The 17,165-nt window shown below is 47.4% G+C and overlaps 2 protein-coding genes and 1 long non-coding RNA gene across 4 annotated transcripts in view; 1 reads left to right on the forward strand and 2 right to left on the reverse strand.

Annotated features, from left to right (window-relative positions):
* Window positions 1-256: 256 nt before the first annotated feature.
* TMEM41A (transmembrane protein 41A) lies at window positions 257-9,524 on the reverse strand. 2 transcript variants are annotated; one of them, XM_043873871.1, is made up of 6 exons: window positions 9,312-9,448; window positions 8,876-9,036; window positions 6,745-6,898; window positions 4,531-4,692; window positions 3,829-3,967; window positions 257-2,140 (listed from the first exon to the last, which is right to left on the reverse strand). In XM_043873871.1, the coding sequence occupies exons 2-6, from the start codon at window positions 8,890-8,892 to the stop codon at window positions 1,920-1,922; spliced, it is 693 nt and encodes a 230-aa protein (XP_043729806.1). In that variant the 5' UTR covers window positions 8,893-9,036; window positions 9,312-9,448; the 3' UTR covers window positions 257-1,919. The 2 variants fall into 2 exon arrangements, with proteins under 2 accessions (XP_043729806.1, XP_043729805.1); XM_043873870.1 differs by lacking the exon at window positions 8,876-9,036 and having other exon boundaries at window positions 9,312-9,524.
* A 71-nt stretch (window positions 9,525-9,595) lies between these two features.
* Window positions 9,596-11,542, forward strand: LOC122676058. The gene is made up of 3 exons (XR_006335406.1): window positions 9,596-9,871; window positions 9,969-10,082; window positions 11,298-11,542. It is a non-coding gene; the product is annotated as an uncharacterized LOC122676058 (long non-coding RNA).
* A 4,364-nt stretch (window positions 11,543-15,906) lies between these two features.
* LIPH (lipase H) overlaps window positions 15,907-17,165 on the reverse strand; it is a 48,430-nt gene continuing 47,171 nt past the window's right edge. The window contains exon 10 of the mRNA XM_043875366.1: window positions 15,907-17,106. Within this exon, the coding sequence (XP_043731301.1) occupies window positions 17,019-17,106 (88 nt within the window). The 3' untranslated portion in view covers window positions 15,907-17,018. The remainder of the gene's footprint in view (window positions 17,107-17,165) is intronic.

Below are 17,165 nucleotides of genomic sequence, written 5' to 3' on the forward strand. Positions count from 1 at the left end.
CTGTCACATCCGAGACAGGCATTCTGCTCCTTTCCCACAGCTTTCCTGCTGCCCACCTTGCAGCTACTTCTCTGGTATGAGAACCCAACTCTCAAGTGCACCTAAGAGGGAAAAGGCAAAAATGAAAATCTTCCAATGCATACAACTGGTGAGAAACCTGAGAGCAGAAAGCTAAGACAACACATTGGATTGTCTGATTTCAGCCAATCCCGATTCCCACTGGCAAAGTTAGCAACCTGCACAAACACAGAGCACACAGAATACATATATCCATTTATTTGGGAAACTGCTTTGCCTGTAAAGTCACAACTGCTAAGGCACATTGTTGCGAAGTCAAGGGGGGAGGAAGGAGAGAGACAAATCCAAGGATCCAGGTAAAGGGCAAAGGGTACACGCTTTCAGCAGTGCAGAGAGCTTCCGGTGTCTCCCCTCCCTCCTACCACAGAGCTTCACAAAGAACCATGGATTTCCAAGTCCAGTTGGTGTCCTCCTCATGCCCATTCTTGTTCTCAAGCTTCTTTTAAAGCAACACATGCTTAAAAATGAAGTCCTTGTTATGTTTTTTTGGATTATACTGTGTCCAAAAAACACTGCTTGGGAATTCATTCTTTATAGTGAACAAGTATTCCCAAGAATTCGTGTAGAACAACTGATCTGCATTAAGCCTTGGCAAGATTCTTAGCCAAGTCAAATCAAAAGCCAGCAGATGGTGCCCAAGGGCAAGAGTTCTGATAAGAAATGATGACTTACTCCTGTGGGGCACAGGATCCCAGAGCTGGTCATTTTAGGTGCCAAGGTCCTTTTGTCCTTGGAACTGAATTGATCTGTGCCAATTACAACACTACAGCTATAGAAGGCAGACAGCTACAGATTCATTAAAACACAACACAACAAAGTAATCCAAAGCCAAGCTTTCTCCTTGAATTCCCCTGAATTGAAAGATAAAACAGAATTATCCCTCAGTTATTTTCAGGAAATGAAAAAAAGCATTTGGAGGGTACGCAGGCTGGTACCTGTGTACCAGCTGGTACCATGTACCGAGTCCATCTCCCAGCAAGACAGAGGAGGCATTCTCACACAGAAAGGACAGACTAGAAAAAAGGTACTGATGGTCATTTGGTTCAAGTGAGTCGAGGGCTCTGCACATTCAGATGGGTAAGCACTTCTCCAGAACATATTCATAACATACAGAGTGAGCTCCACTGATATTTAATAGTCCAACTGCGATCAGCTGAATTGTCTGGACATGCAACCAAGAGATGTGACATATGGGGTACTATCAGTGCATCTGAACACAGAGAACATCACAGCAATCACTGTGCTTTGGAGCTGCACATGGAAATTGTATGCAGTCTGTCAGCTTGTTTCCCTTGATTAATGCAAGAGGTAGGTCATCAGCAAAATAAAAAAAAAAAAAAAACGTGTACTGAAGAAACACTCTTCAGGAGACTTAACAGGAAGTGTGGTGTCAGTGATGTGGGTTCACGTCATTAATCTACACTTAGCATGTCCACAAGGGACGTAAAAGGATAAAACCTGTCACAACAGCCAATCCCTGCACGGAAGAGGCACGCCAGACCAGGGCCGTCAGCATCCTCTCCCAAGACCGCTCAGGGCTGGGCAAGAGGCAAGTGTGACACTCTACCCTGAGTTCCGTGTTATTCAGTAAAACACAAGCAGGATTTCCGGGAGGCCGTCCATTTTGCAGAGTGTCTTGCTAAATCTCGGCTGGTTTGAGAACCTGACACGATTCACCTTCCAGAGCACAGTGTCCTTCGTGACAGGACAGAGCACACAGAAGAAGAGCGTCCAGATCACCTACTGAGAATAATTTAAAAACAATGAGGGGCTTCAGAGGACCACATCCATTACACACGTAAGCAACAGAGTCCAGGGAGATAGCACCCAAGGGACCCAGATCACGTGACCTTCCTACTATTCAGAGAGTGAGCACTGCTTGTTTCTTTCAAACGTAGGTCTTTCTGACTAAATTTTTTAATGAGGGTTCCAGGAACTAAGGCCACCAGGGCAATGGCCAGCAGTTTAAAGGCAGTTTCCCAGGAGAAAAGAGCATCCAGAGAGGTGAGAGTGGACAGGATGGAGCCCGTCTGCACACAGATGAAATTATATGGGATCAAACCTGGAGGAAGAAAAGGGAAATCCTGTTACTCTGGGACGGGAAAATGAAGACCAGCAGTGCTTCAGAAAGGTCACCAGTAATTCACAACAGTGACTCCAGTTTCATATGTGACTTTTGTGCAATTCTGACCCCTAAACATATTTCCTCTTTCCCTTCTTCTCTTCCATTCCTTCCTCTCCTTTCCTCGCTTCCCACATACATTTGCCTCATTAAACAAAAGGACTTCAGATGGTTTGCAATATATATATATATATATACACACTACAATAAGATTTAAACATTTTTTTAAATAGGGGAAAACAAAAGAAGAATAAAACAAAATGAGTGAAGAATAAACAAAATTAAGGCAAAAATGCAGAAAGTTCACTCATTTGCTAGACGTGTCCCCAGATTTGGTTCCGAGTACCCAACAGCCCAAGCAAAGAGAAGCACCAGCATTATGAGTTGTGCAGTATGCCCAAGATAAGAACAAGTTTCTTAGAAGTAGCAGTACTATTTCATACTCTGTACTGTCTGTAAGAGGTCATCAAATCCACTGGATCCCAAAAGTGACTGGTGGCCCAAGAGGCTGACTATATCACAATCCCCCGGTGAAGCTGTTAAAAACACACCCTCAGGGACTCTGGACCCCTGGGTCTGGGGTAGAGCCCAGGAACTGAATTCTAACAGCCTCTCCTGACTCCCACTCCCAAGACTCTGATTGGTTTGGGGCCCCCTGATGATCCACTCCTCTTCTCTAATGGATGATGCCTCAAGATGAGACTCATCAAGGTCATACAACCTGTCAGAGGCAGAACTAGAACCCAGGTCTCTGGAGTCCTTCCAAGCCTCATGTACCTGGTTAATTACAGGCTGCTAATAGAGACACGGAGGCACTCTCATCTAAAAGCCGGTCTGACAGAATTAGCTATGGTTGATTCTGCTTCGATTTAAGATCTCAGCTTCTCTCAGGAATTCCCTATTAATAGCAACTGCTCAACCACAGAGCTGTCATGTTTGACCCAGAGCCCTGAGTAGTCTTTCCCCCCATTTCTAAAGAAGGTTTAAGAGAGATGACCCTTGCCTTAGGCTTGGAGAAGGTGGGGTGGTTTACTTCCAGTGTGGGGAAAACCATAGTCACTGATTCACAGGATGTTAGCCATTTTCCCATTCAGATGAAAGTGGTCCAAAGCTCATACTTAGAGAAACACTGCTGTCATCCTAGCCTTGCATTTGGCCAAGTGGCTCATGGAGGGTAAGGAGCTTGCTGAAGGTCATACAATTGTCAAAAGGCAAGAAGGAACTAGCTCTTCCTAAGGCAGATCTTAATGGAAATAGGGGCCAAAATCAAACAAGAAGCCCTTGCTCTGACCTTCCTGCCTCCACCTTCTCTTCCAGCCACAAACCTGAACTCTGCTTTCACTGAGCCCTTACTATGGGCCAGGTCATGTGTTACACAGATTACTCTTCTAATCCCAGGGCCTACCACAGTACAAACACACAATAGACATTAAATACAGGTATAGAATGAACAATCCCTAATTTTTCCAGAAGTATTTTTTGGGTTCTCATGTTCAAGCCCAAGTAGACCTGCTATCAGGAACAATTACATTAGACAAGGCTGGATGATGCTGTCCGTAAGCCTGGCTCACAGAGGCAGGCATGTGCCCGAGACAACTGTGAGACACAGACTTACATGCATGTCTTACCGATAAGAACAGAGAAGAAGAACTGCACGATGGGGATGTTCAGAATTGGGGCCGAGAGGTTCAAGAACCAGTTTGGCGTCATAGGGAAAAGTCTCAAAAACAGTAAGAAGAAAAACAGGCCATTTCTGTTCTCCTCCACCTGAAGCCAAAGAAGACAAGGCCATTAAGAAGCAGAAAGAGTCTCCAGTTGGTGAAAAATCTGTTGGTGCCAGGCACTGTTCTAGACACTTTTCATATTCTGTAAATTTCAAGGCAGAGATTGTTTTCCTCATTTTTAAAATGGAAGCAGCTGGGACTTCCCTGGTGGTCCAGTGGTTAAGAATCTCCTTTCCAATGCAGGGGACGCAGGTTTGATCCCTGGCTGGGGAACTAAGATCTCACATGCTGAGGAGCAGCCAAGCCAGAGTTCCACAACTAGAGAGCCCAGGGACCACAATGAAGACCTAGCGCAGCCCCCACCTCCCCAATAATGGAGGTGCCTGAAGCTCAGAAGTCAGGAACCTGCCCAAAGACACAGAGCTGGCAGTGATGGAGCTGGAGGCTGAGCTCAGGTCTTCATCTCTAGGAGACATCAATAGACGCTCTGGAGTCTCCTGCGGCAGGGGAGGGGGGCACTGTGGGAACCACCTGCACCACACTCCCCTCAGGGCCACGCCATGACTTTCTAGGGACCCAGCACTCAGAGATACCCTCTAGCCTTACCTTTTTCTGCAGCAGGGCCACTTTGTCAGGAAAGTAGAAGACCACCAGCTGTTTGCCAAAAACACTGGAGAGCAGGTAGCAGCCTGTAGCACCCACTGAAGTCAGCACACAGCACAGCAGAAGGCCCAGCCAGGGCCCAAACAAAGCACCGGCTAAAACATTCTGCAAAGGAAACAAACGGTCTGCCATGAGGACATCCGTCAGCTGCCAGCCATCTCGTCTTGGAGCCTGGGAGGCCTATGTTCCCTCCTGCTTCAGTGATTTTCCTGGACAAAAAACCCTATTCCCATTGTAAAGAGATGAATGAAAGGTGATGAAAGATCTGGGAACTACAACCCTGGCTTCAGTCTTCTCACCCTTAAAACTGGGAAGAGGATTAAAACCTCAGAGGACAAGACAGAATTAAATGGGAAAACCTGCGTCTAACACCCAGCCTTCCACATGGGCTGTGATAGGTCCTGCAGACCCTGAGGCTCTGGGGAGGCAGAAAGAAAGCTCACAAATTATTTTTGCTATTCTAAATGGATACAAACCATGGATTTCCCCTTAGTTAGACCACATGAGCTTTACAGAATGTCTCATTTCTTTGCTTTCGGCAGGAATTACATATCTGTGGTATGCTAACCCTGGCAGTTTTGTGTTGATCAGATTTCTAGCTGACACTCAAAAAAGCCTGCAATGAACCAAAATGGAAAAGTGAACCAATACTTCCTAAATGCAGTCTGGCTGATAGACACCATCCTGCCAAACACAGAATCCAAGAGAGAAAATAAAAGGGGGACCTGGAAGCGAGAAGGCGGGGATCTCCTCAGCACCTCCAATGTGCTAAGGACTTGACGACATGTCTGATTTAATCCCCAACAAGACCCTGTGTGGTATGGCAGCCTCACCCCACTCTACCAGTGCGAGATTAAGTATGGTGCCCAAGGCCACATGAGGAAGAGACAGGATGCACCCCCCCAGGGAGCAGCTGGCTTTTTGCCCTGCAGAGGGATCAGCTCAAGAGAGAAAGAGGTATGGGGGCAACCCCAGGAGACAGATGGCCTCTGACCCCCAGCACCACACATGTCCCCATCTCTCTTGGCATGGCTATGTTTGCTTTTCTTCCAGTTGCTAACAAAGACACTGCTGAGGCAGATCCGGCCTGAGCTGAATGTTGAGGCAGGAGGGAGAGCAGGACAAGAAGGAAGCTTTCAAGGCTGCCTGCTCAGTGCCGAAGCTGCTGTGTGCCAGGCGCACCATCACTGTGCCAGCCCTTCTGCACCCACTGGGTCATTTAATCCTCCCACGTAACAATCCCAGGGGGTTACGTAGGCAAGTCTCTGTTCTACAGATGAGGAGGCAGGGTTGGAGAGGTTAAATGGTTGGCTCACTGTTACACAGTTGGGATCTAAACCTACCCAAAGCCATAATACATATACATTTATACCAACCAGCTTACTGGGATGCTACTGGGAGGACAGCACAAATTCTCCTGTATCACCTGAGATGGCAGCTGGTTAGAAGCATCCAAGAGCCCACGCACAAGCCTGGATTTAACACTGCAGCTCTCGAGAGCCAGGGGGCCGTCTGGAAAACCAGAGTGACTCATCCTCACCACACCAGGGAGGTTTCCCGACCCCCTCCAGCCAAACATCACCAGGAACAACCTGCATCTGTTCATCAGACACTTACGAAGGCACTTCCCTATGGCAGGCAAACACACAGGCTGTGAACAAGGAACAGGCCCAGCCCTCAAGGAACTCACAGAACTCACAGTGGAGAAAACAGATTTTAAAAGAAAACCAACATGCGGAAGGGGAGAGGTCTCAAGGACGGTGCTCCACAGCTGTCAAATCCTTAGAAACAAAAGCAGCAAACTTGAGAGGAGAGGTAGGCTCTGGAGCTGCGGGGTGAGGGGGTGGGGCAGGGGTTCCGACCCCAGCCCTTCCCCCTCCTCGCCTCGTCACCAGGGACAGTTACTTAACTTCTCACCATTCACCTCCTTGTCTGTAAAATGCAGATAACAATGCCCGTTACTGGCTCTTGGGAGAATTAAATAAGGTCGTGCGGGTAGAGCAACTAGGACAGTGCCTGACACAGGGAGAGCTATCAACAAACAATACCCATGGTAGCCTGTCCTCTGGACTGTAGGCTCTGCAGCCTAATGGCCCCTCTGCAAAGAAGAATGTGGCTTCCTGGGAGGCAGGCACAGGAGGAGGGCAGGATACTGACCAGGAAGCTGGACCCAGGGATGGCAAAGCTCTGTTTGTAGAGGTAGGCACTGCAGAAGAGCAGGAACACGTAGACCTGGTGTTCCTTCCGGTATTCTCGAAGGACCTCGGAGAGTTCCCGCAGCTCAGCCAGGTCCGAGGGAAACCATAGTGACCTGGAGATTTGGAAAAGCAGATGGAAACAAAAGTCAAAAACAGCCTCATACCTAATAAAGTCACTTGCTGTGTCTTCTTTCCAAAACAGGTTTTTTAATGTGCCCATCATTTGGTCTGCTGGGAACCAGCAGAGATGTGGGAGGCTAGGATGATGGATGACCTGATATTTATAACACAGCAGAGGCAAGGAGAAGAGCCTCGGTTTGGAAGCAAGGGACTTGGCGTAGCATCTGAACTCTGCTACTATCCAGTGGTATGATCTCAGGCTAGTCTTTGAGCCTTAGTTTCCTTATTGGAGAAATGAGAGGCTAATGGTAGATAATCACTAAGTTCCCTCTTAGCTCTCAAATTTTATGGACTAGTCTTTTTAAAAATTTTCAATTGGAGGCTAATTGCTTTACAATATTATGTTGGTTTCTGCCATACAACAACTTGAATCAACCATAAGTATATATATGCACCCCCTCTTGAACTTCCCTTCTACTCCCCACCCTATCCCACCTCTCTAGGTTATCACAGAGTACAGGGTTGAACTCCCTGTGTTATACAACAACTTCCCATTAGCAATCTATTTTACATATAGTAATGTACATGTTTCAATGCTACTCTCTCCATTTGTCCACCCTCTCCTTCCCTCGCTGTGTCCACAAATCTGTTCTCTATGTCTGCGTCTCTATTCCTGCTCTGCAAATAGGTTCATCTGTACCATTTTCCTAGATTCAATATATATGCATTAATACATGATAGTTGTTTTTCTCTTTCTGACATCCTTCACTCTGTATAACAGGCTCTCGGTTCACCCACCTCACTAGAACTGACTCAAATGTGTTCCTTTTTATGGCTGAGTAATATTCCATTGTATAAATGTACCACAGCTTCTTTATCTACAAACAATAAATGCTGGAGAGGATGTGGAGAAAAAGAAACCCTCTGGCACTGTTGGTGGGAATGTAAATTGATACAGCCACTAAAGAGAACAGTATAGAGATTCCTTAAAAAAATAGAAATAAAACTACCATATGACCCAGCAATCTCACTACTACTACGCATATACCCTGAGGAAACCATAACTGAAAAAGACACATGTGCCCCCAGTGTTCACTGCAGCACTATCTACAATTGCTAAGACATGGAAGCAGCCTAGAAGTCCATTGACAGATGAATGGATAAAGAAGTTGTGGTCCTTATGAACTATTCCTAAGAGGCAAATGGATTAATTTCTAGGCAAGTATTGAACACCCTGAATTGCCTTCCTTTCCAGGGGCAAACCCTCCCCCCTAAGCTTTAGGCCAGACAATTCAAACTTCACACTTCTCCTAAGTTACCAGGTAAAACGATTGCTTTATCAATCACAAAGGAGACAAAGGTTCCCTGGGAAAGTGTATCTGTCCCACACCATAATCTTCTTGATAATATGCCAGGCTTGATACCAACCCTTTCGACCAGCCTGCTTTTCACCCTACTTTCTATATGGTCCTCAGTGCACTCTGATTCCTGTACAAGGGTTACCCTGTACAAAGGCTACCTTGCCTCTGCCATCTGAACAACTCTGGAATCCATCAATGATCAATTACATGCAAACCCTCCTGGTTCTCATTAGAATGTTTCTCTTACTCTGACACCCCCAGCACAGCCTTCCCAGCTAGAGCAAAACAACAGTCACTGAAAACAGTTCTCCTAATATTCAAACCTAAATAACATAACATCTTCATTATCTTTACAAATAGTAGGCCGGTTTCACGACAAACCGGCCCAGTAAGTATCTTGTACCGCCTCCTGCCTAACACTGTGGGTAAGTAAAAGGAAAAGCTGAGCCAACCAAGAAGAGACAGTCGATAACTAATTAGTGAATAATTTAAAGTTGTCCATCAACGTTTTTCCTCAAGCCCGATATGCCTTCAAGTCCCAAGGGCCGATCTGATCAGAAGTGAACTGGGGAGGACGAAGGAGGGAGACTGAGAGCAGTCTTCACGAACCGGCTGCGGGTCCACATCGGAGCGAAGGTGGGATGCAAATAGGGGTCAGGGCTGGGCCTGGGAAGGCGACGGGAACATCGCTCAAGAGGCGATCCAATGTGGGGAGCAGAGGTGCTCCAGCAGGATCAGCCCAAAGTAAGGCGCCGCGTTTCCCTCCGCAACTAAAAAAAAAAAAAACCAGAAGGCACCAGACAGCACTCCCGCGCGGCCGGCAGCACGCAGATCCCAGCCAGGGCCGGGTCCCGGTTCCAGTTCACGCGGCCTGCCCAAGACCGTGTAGACGCGGCCCGACCTCCAGTCCCAGGACTGAAACCCAAATCCCGGCCTCCGACGCCTCCGATCCGGGAACCCAAATCTCCGGTTCCCAGACCTCATCCTCGGACCTGGCTCCCTTCCTCTGACCCGAACCTAGGACCCAGTCACCACCGCCACGCACCTGTCTCCAGCCTCCTCGGCTGAGACCAGTGTCGACGCGCGAGGCAGTCGCGTGGACAGCAAGTACAGGGCGAAGGTGCTGCCGGCGAAGACCAGGAGGAGGCCGAGTAGGGAGTGCATCGCGACCCCCGTACTCGGACTCGCGGGGCCACGGAGCGTCCTGGAAGTAGTGCCAGGAACCTCGCTGCCTGCCGGCTGCGCCAGCGGAGAGAGTTAGCAGACGGACAAGGGCGGGGTCTGCTCCAGGCCCCGCCCCCATCACCAGGCCCCACCCCCGGCCCGGACTCCGTGAGCCACTGGGTCGAGAATCCAGCAGAGAAACCGTCCTTCTTTCTGCTCTTGCTTCTATTCTCGTTCCGTCTGTATATCTTTTTTATACGTTTATCTCTGTCTCTTTTCTCCACTTATTTGCTGGGTCCCTGCCAGGCGTTAGGACGTCCGGGGTGAATCAGGAACCCGGACAACAGCAAACTTGCAGTCTAGTGGTCAAGATAGGCTTCTTGACCACCAGCTGAACCAGAGGCTCCAGTCCAGTGCGGTGGGATAATCAAAGCGACCACGGTAATAAGGAGAATTTCTTTTTATTAAACTCCTACTATGTGCCCATTATCCCTAATCCTCACAACAGTTCTGCAAGATTGGTTTTTGTCTTTAACAGATGAAAAATCCAAGTCTCAGATTAAGTAACATCCCCCAAGAGAGCCACGATCAGAATCCAAGTCACCCTGGATCCAAAACTAGTGGTTCTGTACTGCGTGGATTCATGGAAGAGGTGGGGTTTCAGTTTACCTTAAAGGATGAGCAAGATTTCCACAACAGAGACAGGAAAGAGAAGGTGAATGGGGGACCCCAGGAAGGGACCAGCGTCTAGTTTCTGTGAAGCCTAAAGGGGTAAGAAATGAGTGAGAAGGTGGAAACAAACTGGAAAGCATGGAAGAGCAGCTAAGGAGTTGGATTTTTTTTTTTTTTTTTTAATATTGTACATGAGGAGACACCAACAGAGGTGTTTAGTTCCCATTTTAGGATGTTTTCCCTGGCAGATGATTAGACTGCATTCTGAGTTGGTAGCTGATGAGAAAGGTTGCAGGCCTGAGCCAGGACCACAGTAGTGGGGAGGAAGATGGACAGACTGGGAAGAGTTGAGTTGGTAGGACATGGCTAATTAAATGGAGAATGACAGAGAGGACTCCAAAATGTCACAAGCCTGGACAACAGAAACATCCTTGTCATATCATTCAAAGCTCCTCTTGGGCTATGTAAGGAGCACCTGTCAGAATTCAAAGTGTATAAGGTCCTAACAAGCCCACATCCAGCAATTTAACCCATAGATAGGCCCTTAGGCAGACAAAGATGTTATGTTCAAGGGTATTCTGTCAGCTTTGTTTTGATATGAGGATACTGGGAACAACCGAAATGCCCATCATTTGGGGACTATCGAGGTTAATTATGGTATATTCACAAGTGGAACATATACTAAGCAGCTTCCTGAAAAAGGGAAGCAGCTCTGTGTATCCAGATATAGTACAGTAGCCAGATAGATGGGTAGGATAAAAATCAAACAAGTTGCAGTGAGACTATATTATGATTCATTTGTAGGAAGAACAAAAAAGATATATTTTATATTGTCAAAATTCTGGGATTTGCATGAAGGAAATGAAATGACTCAATGTCTGGGATTTGCATCAAAATAATGGGATGGGACTGTAGTAAAAATATAAACAAAACAGGATTGGCCATTGAATTGATAATTGCTGAAGCTGGGTGATGAGTGCAGGGAGGTGGATTTTACCATTTTCCCTATTTCCGTGTATGTGCAAAGTTTTCCATTTTAAAACATGTGTGGGACTGTTCTCAGCCATCCATTCTTTTCTCCCGTCAAATCTCCGATTCCAGCTGAACACACATGGTGTTAGTCTGTGCCTCTGACAACACTCTTCTCTGGCAAACTTCTCTGCCTGAAAACTCCTACTCTTTCATCAATACACAGGGCAATTGTCACCTCCTCTGAGCAGCTTTCTCCAGCTCCTGCAGTCCAAAAGGTCGTTCCTTCTCTGTGCTTGGGGCCGCCTGTGAAGTGTCTTTATGCCTGCGGTTGCATACACTGTGCTCCAGCATCGTCGCCCATCTCCCCAGGAGACACTGAACACTTCTGTAAATGAGACAAGGTCTCACCGTCCCGTGTCTGTCCCAGCCCTTAACCCTGTGCCTGGCTTATCACTGGCACTTAATAGAAAGAAAGACAGTGAAGTTGTTCAGTCATATCTGACTCTTCATGACCCCTCTGTCAATGGGATTTTCCAGGCAAGAATACTGGAATGGGTTGCCATTTCCTTCTCCAGGGAATCTTCTCTATCCAGGGATCAAACCCCGGTCTTCTGCACTGCAGGCATGCTCTTTACCTTCTGGGGGAAGCCCAAACTAAAGAAGGTCCCACCGAGATTTGAACTCAGATCTCTGGATTCAAAGTCCAGAGTGCTAAACATTACACACTTAATGATAATTTGTTAAATCAATGGACCAGGCCTAGGGAGGACATGACTGGTTGTTTCGTTTGAAACATGTTGATTTTGAGAAGTCAAAAGAATACAGGAGGAGAGAAACTGAATGAATAATGATACTGAGCCTGTGCCAGGAATGTGCAGAGCAGAGAACAGGAAGAAAAGCTCCTGTTCTCAAGGGCTTCACTTTGCCTTTGGTTGGGGGAGAGTATGGAGAGTTACAGAGCATGATATTGCTACAGAGGAAATGATGTGGCCAAGCTTCCAGAAAAGCACGTATCATCATCCCTTTTATGGATGATGGCTGAGCAGGTGTTCAAGATGGAGTCACTTTAAGGGTTGATGAAGCCCAGAGCTGTGAGTGTTGAGCAGGACTGCATCTTAAACATAGGTCCCTTCCAAGCCCATGCTCCTTGCTCCGCCTGGCACTGGCACTACCTCTCAACGCACAGGTGAAAATCCAGAGCTTGGGCTAAACATTCATACGTTCTGTCTAGAGGAGACAGTTGAAACGGGACAGGGGGAGGTCTCTAAGGGAGACCATGAGAGGAAAAGTAATAGCAGCTGACATTCATTGAGTCTAGGCACAGCTGATCCCACAGGAAACCTTTTACACACATGAATGTATTTATCATATCATGAGGCAGGGGCTCTTAAAAGCCCCCACCTTACAGTCCAGAGAAGGGAAACTTAGGCGAAGAGAATTCAGTAGATGGAGGTCACATCCCAGGAGACAACAGACCCTACCCTCTTACCCTATACTGCCTTTTGCAGAAAAGACGGAGATCAGAAGCCTGATAAGGAGATAGTGGAAGCAGTGAAAGAGAACAAGATAGCTCATTCAGGGATGTTGGATGAGCGAGAGGGTGGTGGGGAAGAGTACCAAGGGCCCCAGAAAGACCGTTAGAAAGGGACCAGTGCTCAGTGTCAGAGTCCATGGAAAAATCCAGCAGGGAGACCTGAAGGATTGTGGGACTCAGCCACCACCAGGTGGAAAGGGACTTTTGACAGCTCATTTGGAAGACACAAACCTAATTTCCTACAGGCTCAACTGCCCAAGCCCCTGCTTGCTGCCCCTGACCTATCCCCCTTGCCTCCTGTCCTGATTTCTCCTGCTCAGCCCGTCTGCTTTGGGGAAGAAACCCTGGACTGTGCTCCCCACTACCAGCCCAGCTCCAGAATGATCATAGTCTCCCTTCTGGCCCCCAGCTCGGCACCTGCAGAGCCAGCGGCAGCCTGCACTTTCAGCACATGCCAGGCAGCCTGTGAAGCACAGCAGCAACCCCCCACCAGGGACACGTGTTGGACTGGGAAGCAGGTCAGGGGTGATGGTTCAGGGGTGGGAAGGAAGAAAAGCCAGGAGGCTCCAGTGAGAATGAATTAGCCCGTTACTCCCTGTGGCTCTTTGTCTTAGGGCTCACCCTCCTCTTCTGGCTTAACTGGATCTGCTCAGAGCAGTATAAAGGAGTAGCCCTGATCAGACCACATGGCTTTGCATCCCCATTCCTGCTCCAACCACCACCAACGAGAAGAGGATGGAGACCTGCCCCAAAAGGAAGACTCAAGGGCCAAGTCCTCTCCCTGGACTTTGGAATTGGACCACCTAGTGAGTGGTCCCAATGATCCCAAGGACCCCAGTGACCCACAGCTGCCCTGTGGAGTGGGTGGAGCTGATACAGAGAGACCTATGGCAGAGCACAGGATTAATGAAGTCCCATGGACTCTTGTTACTGAAGGCTCCAGGGTGGCCAACATCCCTGTTCTTTCTGATGTCTGATGGTTCAGCTCTCTCTCGGGTTCCACAAGTCCTCTCTCTAATAAAATCCAGGCTAATATGAGTGGATTTCTGCTGCTGGCATCCCAGTCAGGAATGAGAACACAGGATAGGGGTCTGAGGGTGGGAGGTTTTGGAAATAAGTATGTTGATGTCTAAACCAGAATGGAGGTGGCTCCCTAAAGTCCCTGAGGACAAATCCACTCCATTCTGCTCAACAGACATTGGTTGGGCACCTGCTTTGTGCCTGGCATTGTGGTGGGTGCTAGGGCAGCAAAGACGAATAACCAGCAACTGCTCTCGTGGTGCTCACAGCCTTGGAGGAGATGACGACATGGAAACATATTACCATATGGCTAAATACCAGCAGCGCCAGTAGCACATACAACATTGGTGGCAGAGTGGGTGGTAGAAGAGAGCCGTTGAAGAGCAAGCCTGGCTCAGGGTCACCCAGAAATGACTGAGGATCCTGGAGGGCTTTAGCTGAGGTGCAGAAACAGGGGAGTGGGCGAGGGCAAACTCTCCTCAGCTTCAGGATAGGTGAGCTTGCTGCAGGATGGTATCGGGATCACCTGAAAGTTGTGATGAGGAGTGAAAACAAGAGCCAAACTCTCTCTCCCAGGAAGCCTGCAAAGTGGGCAGTGGACCAACAGAGACAAAAGAGATAAGAGTAAGAAAGGTGCCTGGGAGAGAGGTCTAAGACAGAGAAGGGTGGGCACCTCCAGAGAAATGGGCTGGAGCTGGGGGTGGAGGGCTGATCCTTCCTCACAACTGAGCGTGACTCCATAGGGCTTACAAGATAATGGACAGTGTTCATTTAATATTTCCTGAGCGCAGAATATATTGTAGGCATCACACTAGGCACATGGCCTGTGCCTGGCAGATCATTCTAGTGGAGAAGATGGACATTAATCAAATAATCATACACATACATGTTAAAAAAAAAAAAAAAAAAGCATAAAAATGGCTATGGAAGGAGAGGTCCAGCAGGCTCTATGGAAAAATGAGGCCTGGGGACACTCCCCTGAGGACCATGCAGTGAAGTAGGAGGAGATACTGGTGAATAGAAGAGGGGACAGGGTAGGCTACAGTTTAACTGCATCTTTGGCTGGGGATTCAGTCAAATATACTGACAAAGAGAAGGGAGAGAGGCAAGGATAACTGGAGACAGAGTCAAAAGTTCCAGGGGCCTGGGAAGAAAGATTCTGAGAGTGGTCACACCTGTGACTGCCTTCATTTCACCTGATCACTATTACATGAAACTCACTGAAATCTACCTCCACTCCAGGGACCAAACTTCCTTCATTTATTTATTTGTTCATGCATCCTCCCACTCCACAGTGAGGTGGGCACCGTGCTAGCAGATGCCAGGAGAAGAAACTCAGAGAGACCCACTGGCCTGAGGAGCTTATAAATCAATAGAAATGCTGTTCCTGGCATTTTTCTGCTGTTGTTTTGATCCCCTGCTTACCAAGGAAGGCAAAAAGGATGAAAAAGTAACTATGCTAATCAGAATACAGGACCAGTAAAACTCTAAAAAGAAATCAGAGCCTATGAGCACCCATATCTCTTGAGTCCATCTCTGCTGGAAACATGGGAGGGAGGACAGCTGATAAAATGTCCAGGTGGGCAGGAGAATCGTTGAGCCTTCCTCCTTCCAGAATTCAGACATTCGCTGCAAGCATCCCACACTTCAGTGGAACAAACTCTGGATTTGCTGTGTATGTATAAATAAAGATAAGACGTGCCACACAGAGTATTTACAGAGTTCCATCGTTTATGAAACAGAGACTCCATTTAAGACTGTTCTCACAGAAAGCAGTTGAAGAGCAGTCATTTGGATGGGGAGGAGGCTAGTGGACCTGTGACTCTCAGGAGCCTTCCTGCAGTGGCCACAGCTGGGGGAGGGCTGCTGTCCACCCTTTGGCTCTGTCTCCATCCTGGGCATCTGCTCAAGGATCACCCTCTCGTGGTTCTGACCTTGACCCTTGGGAGACTTCTTGACTTGGCTGTTGTCATTCCAGATTCATATATCATGCCTCTTCCTAGAAAAACCTGAGAATTCCTCAGACTGGAAGCTTCAGATGCTCCAAGAGCAAATCAGTTAGTGCTTTGAATTCACATGTTAACAAACAGGTTATTTAGCATCACTCCAAAAGAGTAATACAAATTACCTCTAACTATGGATGGACTATGGATGGATGGTGGTTGTTTAGTGGCTAAGTCGTGTCCAACTCTTTGCAACCCCATGGACTGTAGCCTGCCAGGCTCCTCTGTTCATGGGATTTTCCAGGCAAGAATACTAGAGTGGGTTTCCATTTCCTTCTCCAGGGGATCTTCCTGACCCAGGGCTTGAACCCACATCTGCATTGGCAGGCAGATTCTTTTTTTACCCCTGAGCCACCAGGGAAGCCCTGGGACTATGGATAGCATATTTTCATTTTGCATTTGTGCATTTCTAAATTTCCTTCAATAATTACAGATTACATTGGTAAAAAAGAAAAACAAAACATTTCTTAAGTATTGCTTAAAATGAGGGTTGCATGTAAAATGATGCTTCTTCACCTTAAGTGAAAAACAAGTTCCACTTCCTCTCTCCTGCCTCCTGCCCTATCCCTTCTCCCTTTGAGCAGGGCTTCCCCTCTGTTTCATCTGCTCTTCTTCCCTCATCCACTTACTGTCTAGTCCAAGCAGCTGCCCTCTTGGTCTGTCCCTACCTCCTCCTGCACTAACCCACTTTAAATAAGGCAGGAAGCCAGGGGTATGGTTTTCTGCCTTTCTAAAGCAAATAGCTTAAGAGAGAAGCTGGTGTTGATAAGGAGAAACTCTCTTGTTGCACATTAGATAAGTGGTATCAAAATAAATAAAAGCATATTCACATGTATCAAGCCACTCACAGAAGTGGCACCCAGGGGATTTCAAAGAATCCTTCAAAGCCTTGCCTCCCAAGCACACACAAGAGCCCTGTGAGGTAGGTCTGTTTCCATTCCCTTCTTTGTGCAGAGCCTGGAAGGATCTGGCATAGGGAACATAGAGTGAAGTCCAAAGTGAGGCCTCCAAGCCAGTCCTTCCCTTAAGATGCTTGGATGGCCACTGTGATGGGCAGAACTGCCCGAGTGACAAGCAGCAGAATCGACAGTTCGGAACAAACGAGGCCCCAGGACACAGCCTAACACGGGGCTAGGCCGTCGGGAACCTAGCTATTTCTGATTTGCCCTACTTAGAGAATCCCTTCCCAGAACTGTTTCATAATCCAAGGTTGTTTGACATTTTGCAGTGTGACATCCATAGGACATTACTGTAAAAGAAAAAAAAGAAAAACAACCCTGGTTATTCCATACTTTTTGTGCCTTGAGGAAAAGATGAAGTGAAGCTTTAAAAAGCCTGCAGTTGTAGCATTCTTGATGTTACTGGTACTCAGGTGTCCTGACAACAATTACATTTGCAGCTTTGGGCAAAGAATAGGTTGGAAGACTGTTTCAACATTTTCCATCAGTACAAGATCATACCGACACAACTGGGGCCTGTAAAAACAAAATGAAATATCCCTGTCAATGCAATGATAAAAATACCCTATTCTAGT

This window comes from Cervus elaphus, chromosome 19 (genome assembly GCF_910594005.1).
Source record: "Cervus elaphus chromosome 19, mCerEla1.1, whole genome shotgun sequence".
NCBI classification, from domain to species: Eukaryota; Metazoa; Chordata; class Mammalia; order Artiodactyla; family Cervidae; genus Cervus; species Cervus elaphus.

Excerpts from the sequence above, each read along its gene's own strand:
- TMEM41A (XM_043873870.1), bottom strand. The coding sequence starts at position 9,430 with ATGCACTCCCTACTCGGCCTCCTCCTGGTCTTCGCCGGCAGCACCTTC. Across the intron at positions 6,899-9,311 it reads GCCGAGGAGGCTGGAGACAG|GTCACTATGGTTTCCCTCGG; the intron begins GTGCGTGGCGGT and ends CCAAATCTCCAG. Across the intron at positions 3,968-4,530 it reads TGGCCCTGCTGCAGAAAAAG|GTGGAGGAGAACAGAAATGG; the intron begins GTAAGGCTAGAG and ends CTTTGGCTTCAG.